The sequence below is a fragment of the Apium graveolens genome, chromosome 3, assembly GCF_009905375.1.
Source record: "Apium graveolens cultivar Ventura chromosome 3, ASM990537v1, whole genome shotgun sequence".
NCBI classification, from domain to species: Eukaryota; Viridiplantae; Streptophyta; class Magnoliopsida; order Apiales; family Apiaceae; genus Apium; species Apium graveolens.
In genome coordinates this window covers 169952539-169961422 of record NC_133649.1, presented here as the reverse complement: position 1 = coordinate 169961422, position 8884 = coordinate 169952539, and the positions used below count along the sequence as shown (strand labels likewise).

Below are 8884 nucleotides of genomic sequence, written 5' to 3'. Positions count from 1 at the left end.
GATGTTTCTTTCATTTATTCGTATTTTTTTGATAAATTACGATGTTCACAAATATGGGTAGCTAGAGTGATTAGATATGCACATTAATTAGGACTCAACTTATATTGGCGACCTATATATCTATCTCTTAATTCCACATTAACTACTACTATCTAATTCCTCTTTGTTAATTAATTTCTCAATAAGTTGTTTAGTCTTAGGCTTTGGTGAAGTAATACATGTGAGCATTCTAATATATTTTCAATTTTTATTTGTTTGTACTTTCTACAATATTGTTTTACTAAACTCTTAAAAATGAATTTCATACTTTGTTTTTTTGTTTCAATCTATATTGACGGTTGTGTGTGCTCTATAATCTCTATATGCAGTCTGCAAGAGGTAAGTGAAAGTCTTTTGGAGAATCTTCCCAGCGAATTCAACCAGAGATCTGGCAAAATGAGTCTGGATCCGAAAAATCAAACCGAAATTTATTAAACCGAGATCCGATCCGAGATCCGAATTATACAATCCGATAATTATCCGAAAACCGATTTAAATCGATCTGAAAAATAACCGAACCAAAAATTTAACCGAAAATGATCTGAAATACAAGATCCGATTATAACTGGGAACCGATTAATACCGAATAATATATTACCCGGATCGAATATGACCCGAAATAAGCAAAATTTATACTTTAAACAATTTTATGTTTATCATAACATATTTATTTAATCATATTCTTTTGTAAAAGTACATTATATTATATTAAAAATACTAAATTAAATAAAAAAAATATTTTTTAAATCTTAAAAATTGAAAAATTAAATAAGTTAGGATTCGAAAATATCCGAACCGAATTTAATCCGAACAGAATTTTGTCCGATTTTAATCCGAATTTTATCCGATTTTAATTTGAATTATACCCGAACCGAATCACATCCGATCCGATCCGAATGGTGTTTAAATATATCATAACCCGAAAGTAGATTCGATCCGAAATTGATCCGATCCGAAACCGAACCGATTATCCGAATTGGCAGATCAACTCCTTATGTTAATTATATAAATATCATCATCAACTGCTCGAGGTACTAGCAGCAACGCAACGCCAACTAATTTTTTTTAAAAAAAACATAATCTCAGCCTTTTTCTTAGAAAAATATACATAATAAGAACCTAAATAGAGCATATTGGGCCTTTAGTGGTTATGTAATATCTCGATCCCGAAATAAAATTTTAAAACAATCATCCATACTAAAATTATTGTTAAAATTTGAATAGAAAAATACTAGGGGTATCAAATTATTTCCCAAAAAAAGTTATAAAATGTCATGTATCAAATCTTTATACGCTAAATGAAAATGGACTCCTTCATTTACATCAAAAACACCAATAAAATCATCTCATACTCTCACATCAACACCATTTGAATATCAGCCCTGATTTCTTTAAGAGTAATACGTGTTGAAATACTTAAGAGTTAAGATATAGATTAAAAACTATGACTCTGTGTATTTGTATCTCAAACATTTTTACGATTTATGTTATTTCTGTCAACTCACACTGCAAAAAATAGCTCTATCAGCAGCGACCGCCGACAGTAATACATATAAATTACAAAAAATGGTTGAATACAATCTCTGTTATAAAAATCGGCTGATTTTTCAAAAATCGCCGATAAATCGCTCAAAAATCGGTCAAAAATATTTGTCCGATTTGACCGATTCCCGATAAATGGCCGATTATTCATCCGATTTTTTAAAAATCATCCGATAAATCGTAAATTGGTAGCTCAACCGAATAGTTCCGATTTCCGAAATCTGTAACACTGAATACAATAAACAAAGCGGGAATTTTTAAATTTTACAAAAAATTTCTAGTAAACTTCTTAATTAACCTGAATTTCCGTCTAGGTAATTGACACTTGTAGTTAGCGATGGTAACGGGTCAGATCAAATCCGGTTTTGAAAGATCCAAATTCGATCTGTTATATTTTGGTTCAGATCTATTTCGGATCCGGATATTAAAAACAAAAAACCAAATTCAATTTATCTGAATTTTTCGGGTTTCGGGGTCGGTTTCAAGTTTAATTTGGATATTTTAAAATTAATTAATTAGAAATAAATTAATTTATATTATTATACAAATATGTTTTTTTGAATGTTAAGTATACAAAAATAGTACTTTATATATTATCAATAAAGGGTTGGTATAGTGGTCAATAGGTTAATTTTCTAAATGTAGGCTAAAAGTTGGACTTACTCGGTGCGTTTATTTAACTAAAAAAAAGTACTCTACATATATTGATAATTCAGTATTAACGTCACATATAAAAAATTTAATTATCGATAATTATCCAATGTCCCGGTTATAAATATTAGATTTGAATATTTGATATATATAAACCATGTATTATTATTATAAACTGTGTAAGATAAGAATATGCTATCGGATTTTTTTCGGGATTCGGGTTCGGATCGGGTTTGAAACGGATTTCGCGTTTTGGGTCGGGTATCGGTTCGGTATACCTAAGATCAAAATGCAGATCCAAAACTTTTCGGGTCTAAAAATAAGATCCAAATCCAAAAAATTCGAATTTAGATAAATATAAACCGATCAAAACGGTCGGGTAATATTGTCATCCCGTAATCCCCTCTTTAAATATAACAGATGATTAACAAGCGTCGAATTTATTTTAATTAGAAACATCACACATGCAAAAATCTTATTTACAAGAAAAACATACCAGGAAACTAATATATATAATACATGGGGGAAAATGAACAACCTAGAGGGGAAATGAACACTCGAAATAAATTGGCACATATATGAAGTAATCTAGCTAAAGCATATGGTTATTAATCTGGCCACGAGTTTATTAAAAAACACCAATATCTAATGGTGTAAAATTTGATGCAAACGGTAGAAAAAGTGTAACCTTAAACAAAGTCATACAGAAAGTATAAATAACTTTGGGACGACAACAATACCAAAAGGGCAGGCAAATATAAGGTGGGCTACCGGATTACAAGTTAAGAGAGAAAGAGGGTGTCTTCTCTTAAGTCTTAACCAATTCAGATAAATAGGCTTGAACCTTGCAAACATATTGGACAAGTTACTAACCAATCTCTATCCTCTACTTCGAACAGATAGCGTGAAGCACAAGTTTATACTTTTTTTTGTGGCTTTAAAACATCCTTGTATTATTCCAACTGACAACCTATGTTATTGTTGAGGTTCTCCTTGTGTGTATATATATAATCATTTCTGTGTGCATCTTTCTTTCTATTTAAGGTCATTTATCTTATTTTCACTAATTAAGGGTATATATTCTGTTAATGTACAGCTACATATCCATCATTAATTACGAATCTTTGTTGTGATTTTATTCCATCACGAGAGCTACATGCCAGTCCTCATCAACAACAACTGATCCAGCTTTCCTACATATCTACCCAGCTTATTCTACTTCTCTAATTCATCAGCTATATAGCTAGGTTGCAGATGGAGCTAAAGATGTGGGCAAGATTCAGAACTACTTCAAAGATCATCAACAAAGGTATTTCTTTTTTCTTTCTTAATAACTTGCACATCACAAGACTATATATCAATTATCAAGTAGTCTTGAAATTATAGTTTTGTTTAAACATGTTGGAATTCATATAATACATGCAAGTTCGCTATTGTATTTTGCCTCAACTCATTAATTAGTATTAAGCTACTTAGAGAAATTTAGGTTGAAGGAAGAAATATTGTGTGTTAGAAATCTAATGATCTAGATTTAAGGAAGAAAGATCATGCTCACGGCACATCCTTTGTTGAAATCGTTATCATTTAATATTTTCTTCCTTGAAAAATCTGAATCTTCGGTATACATAGAGACATTTAAATATGACTTGGATCATGTTCGATATAGTAATTTGTATAATCTTCTATTTGCTTAAAAAATAAGATTGATTACATTCTTTTGCAATAAAGATAAACATTAGATTGTGAGGTACAAAGTTAACTAAAACGATCATTATATATACTCCAGATATTATTGCGTTTCTTTTAAAAAAAATTCAGTACTATATATGCATGATAAAATAATCTATGTATTTTTATCATTATACAACATGTGATTTTGTCTATTCCGTAACAGCATCAATTAGTTTCGTGTGTGTTAACTAGGTAAACTTTTCCATTTTTATCATATAACTGTTGCACGCAATCATCTGTTTTTATCTACAACCTACCAAAGACAAAAAATGAATTAAATTTGTATTGTTCCGTACGTATGATTAACAAACCATGCTTGGTTCGGACCCTCCTTCTCTTACCTAGCTACGTGATTTTTGTGATGGTTACTCTTATCATAGTAAATATTTCTCTTCTAATTGTTTACTAGACCTGTTAGATTAATTTATATATATGCTAAAATATAGCTTGCGTATATTTTCAGATGCCAAGGAGAAGAAAGATGTTAAACAAGGTCTTAATGTAAACGAAGAGTATCGCCGTGCAATCAGAACAAAATCATATGCTGATTTCTTCGACAAAGCTCAATTACTTGTGAAACAACAAGAATCTGCATCTTTTTGTTATCATAAATTCAGTGACATTCTACTTGAACCAGCCCAGGATACAATCTCGACGGTTCTTGATTCTGCAACCCTTTCTATAAAATCTGACCTCAAGGACTTAATTCTCAACTACTTCGATATTAGTGCCGAGGCTTCAAAAATATGTACACATCTTCTCAGAAGCATCAACCAGATCCAAGGCAATTACATGTTCATTCAACAGATACTTGACTCGGTTGATGAGCATTCTTCTCCTGAAAAACTTTCCAAAATTATATCCGAGTTAGGTTCGTTTATTATCTTCAATAACCCCTTCTCAAATCTTAGAAAACAGGACTTCAAGGCCATTCATGACAAGTACTCTTCGTTTTTGCAAAACCTTAAATTGAAGAGGAAAAAAGTGGCAAGAAAAATTAAACTTATAAAATGCTTCAACAAGGCTTCCGGGGTTTGTGTAACTGCAGCTTGTGGAGTTGTAGCAGTTGCAGCTATGGTACTAGCTGCTCATACGCTTACCGCGTTACTCATGGGACCAGCTATATTTAGCTTACCGTTAAAACCATTAAAGAAGAAGATAATGAATTTCAGGTTTTTGAGAAGTGGAGTTCTAAGCAAAGTTGGTGAGCAGCTTGATGTGGCTGCTAAGGGCACGTATATTTTAAATAGGGACTTTGATACGATGAGCCGACTTGTGGCTAGGCTTCATGACGAGATTGAACATAACAAAACAATGATTCAGTTCTTTTTAGATAGAAGGGAACATACATTTGCTATGCAGGCAGTGAAAGAGCTCAAGAAGAATGATGTAGGGTTTAAGCAACAAGTTGAGGAGCTTGAAGAGCATGTTTACTTGTGTCTTGTGACGATCAATAGGGCCAGAGCTTTGGTGATTAAGGAACTTGGAACATGCATCTTGGCTTTGAACTAACCAGTACTAAGCTGATCAAGTAGTGATCTTTGGATGTGTAGAATATTTTTTCGTTTTGTAAATGTTAGCTTATATATATACACAACAAGAAAAACAGCTTCATACAACGGTCGATACACAACCGTTAAAAAAACCGTTGTCCTAAAAAAAACATACAATGGTGTTTTGATTTTGCAAAAAAAAAAACAGTTGTGTGAACTAAGAACTGACAACATTTATCCATCTTTTTTCAAACTATTGTATGTACTGTATCCTCTTAGTGAGTCGAACAACAGTTCTTAAAGCGCACACTTGTTTTAAATCATTAAGACAACGCTAAAAAACCGTTGTTACTATGGTATATTATAGTGACTTTAGACAACGGTTTTATACGTTACGTTGTGTAATACAAACAACTGTTACACAAAAGTGTTGTCTTATAAAACATCAAACAACGACATAAAACAGTTGTGTGAAATTGTTCGATTAGAATATCAATGGGAGCAACTGATGAGGTGGCATCACGTGATAGGTGGTAAAACATTCACCTGGATTGCTGAGGTGGCGAAATGAGGGCCCTTGATTGAAATCACATCAGATATCCGCCGTCAGATTGAAAATTAGCTAATATTCTAACAACAGTTTTTTGTTCAAAAAAGTATTGTCTTAGTTGATATCCTACAACAATTTTTATAATACAAACCATTGTCTATATTCCTCGTTCTAGAACCTTCTAGAAGCTTTGGTAAGGGTCCTAGTTACCCGTTGTGTTTATCAAACTACAACAACGATTTCATTCATAAAACCATTGTTGTTAAGTATTGAGACAATGGTTCAAGGTTTAAAAGAGTTGTCTTATAAAGCATCAAACAACGGCATAAAAACAGTTGTGTGAAATTTATCGATTAGAATTTCAATTGAAGAAACCGTTGTAAAAAGTACTATTACCTAAAACAAGATATTCGTTACTGTTTAATCAAATAATTTTTATAAACTATTTTTTCGACGATCCAACCGTACGAATGTTAAAGTATATCAATTTTAGTCATAAGAAAAAAATATATAAAAAAAATTCAAATTCATCTTGCATGTCAGGATTAGAAAAATCTGGTAAAAGTACAACCCCCGACAACGGGACTCATTCCCGATTTACTAGATGAATTTTTTAAATGATTTTTTTGACGATCCAACCGTACGGATGTTAAGATATATCAATTTAGTTAAATGAAAATTATAAAAAAAATCAAATTCATATTGCATGTCAGGATTAGAAAAATCTAGTAAGAGTACAACTCCAAACAATGAGACTCGTTCCAGATTTACTAGATAAACTTTTAAAACTATTTTTTCGACAATCCAACCGTACATATGTTAAGATATATCAATTTTAGTCATATGAAAGAATTATAAAAAAAATTCAAATTCATCTTGCATGTAAGGATTAGAAAATTCTATTAAAAGTACAACTCCCAACAACGAGATTCGTTTCCGATTTACTAGATAAATTTTAAAAATGATTTTTCAATGATCCAACTGTATGGATGTTAAAGCATATCAGTTTTAGTAATAAGAAAAAATTATAAAAAAAAATTCAAATTCATCTTGCATGTTAGGATTAGAAAAATCTAGTAAAAGTACAACTCCAAACAACGAGACTCGTTCCCAATTTACTAGATAAATTTTTTTAATGATTTTTTTTGACGATCCAACCGTACGTATGTTAAGATATATCAATTTTAGTCAAATGACAAAAATTTTAAAAAATTCAAATTCATCTTGCATGTCAGGATTAGAAAATACTAGGAAAAGTCCAGATCCCCCCAACGAGACTCGTTCTAGATTTAGTAGATATCTTTTTAAAATGATTTTTTCAACGATCCAATCGTACGGATGTTAAGATATATCAATTTTAGTCATATGAAAAATATATTAAAAAATTTCAAATTCATCTTGTATGTCAGGATTAGAAAAATCTAGTAAAAGTACAACTCCCGACAACGAGACTCGTTCCCGATTTACTAGATAAATTTTTTAAATAATTTTTTGAACGATCCAACCATACAGATGTTAAGATATATCAATTTTAGTCATATAAAAAATATATTAAAAAAACTCAAATTCATCTTGGAAGTCAGGATTAGAAAAATCTATAGTAAAAGTACAACTCCCGACAATAAAACTCGTTCCCGATTTACTAGATAATTTTTTAAAACTATTTTTTCGACGATCCAACCGTACGAATGTTAAAGTATATTGAATTTAGTCATAAGAAATTTTTTTAAAAAACAATTAAAATTCATCTAGCATGTCAGGATTAGAAAAATCTAGTAAAAGTACAACTCTCGATAACGAGACTCGTTCCCGATTTACTAGATAAATTTTTTAAATGGTTTTTTCGACGATCCAAACGTACGGATTTTAATATATATCAATTTTAGTCATACGAAAAAATTATAAAAAAAATTCAAATTCATCTTGCATGTCAGGATTAGAAAAATCTAGTAAAAGTACAACTCCCGACAACGAGACTCGTTCCCGATTTACTAGATAAATTTTTAAAATAATTTATTCGACGATCCAACCGTACGAATGTTAAAATATAAAAATTTTAGTCATATGAAAAAAATATTAAATAATTTCAAATTCATCTTGCATGTTAGGATTAGAAAAATCTAGTAAAAGTACAACTCCAAACAATGACGATCCAACCGTACGAATGTTAGATATATCAATTTTAGTCACATGACAAAAATATTTAAAAAATTCAAATTCATCTTGCATGTCAGGATTAGAAAATACTAGGAAAAGTCCAGCTCTCGACAACGGGACTCGTTCTAGATTTACGAGATATTTTTTTCAAATAATTTTTTCAACGATCCAACTATACGGATGTTAAGATATATCAATTTTAGTCATATGAAAAATATATTAAAAAATTTCAAATTCATCTTGTATGTCAGGATTAGAAAAATCTAGTAAAAGTACAACTCCTGACAACGAGACTCGTTCCCGATTTACTAGATAATTTTTTAAATGATTTATTGAACGATCCAACCGTACAGATGTTAAGATATATCAATTTTAGTCATATGAAAAATTTATTAAAAAAACTCAAATTCATCTTGCATGTCAGGATTAGAAAAATCTATAGTAAAAGTACAACTCCCGACCCGTTCCCGATTTACTAGATAATTTTTTAAAACTATTTTTTCGACGATTCAACCGTATGGATGTGAAAGTATATTGAATTTAGTCATAAATTGTTTTTTAAAAAAAAACAATTCAAATTCATCTTGCATGTCAGGATTAGAAAAATCTAGTAAAAGTACAACTCCCGATAACGAGACTGGTTCCCGATTTACTAGATAAATTTTTTAAATGATTTTTCTATGATCCAACTGTACGGTTGTTAATATATATCAATTTTAGT

General features: G+C 30.6%; 1 protein-coding gene across 2 annotated transcripts; it reads left to right on the top strand.

Annotated features, from left to right (window-relative positions):
* Nucleotides 1-3090: 3090 nt before the first annotated feature.
* LOC141710920 (UPF0496 protein At1g20180-like) lies at nt 3091-5686 on the top strand. 2 transcript variants are annotated; one of them, XM_074513410.1, is made up of 3 exons: nt 3091-3218; nt 3329-3541; nt 4427-5686. In XM_074513410.1, exons 2-3 carry the CDS (start codon nt 3487-3489, stop codon nt 5473-5475), a joined length of 1104 nt encoding a protein of 367 aa, XP_074369511.1. In that variant the 5' UTR covers nt 3091-3218; nt 3329-3486; the 3' UTR covers nt 5476-5686. The 2 variants fall into 2 exon arrangements, with proteins under 2 accessions (XP_074369511.1, XP_074369510.1); XM_074513409.1 differs by lacking the exon at nt 3091-3218 and having other exon boundaries at nt 3233-3541.
* The last annotated feature ends 3198 nt before the right edge of the window (nt 5687-8884 follow it).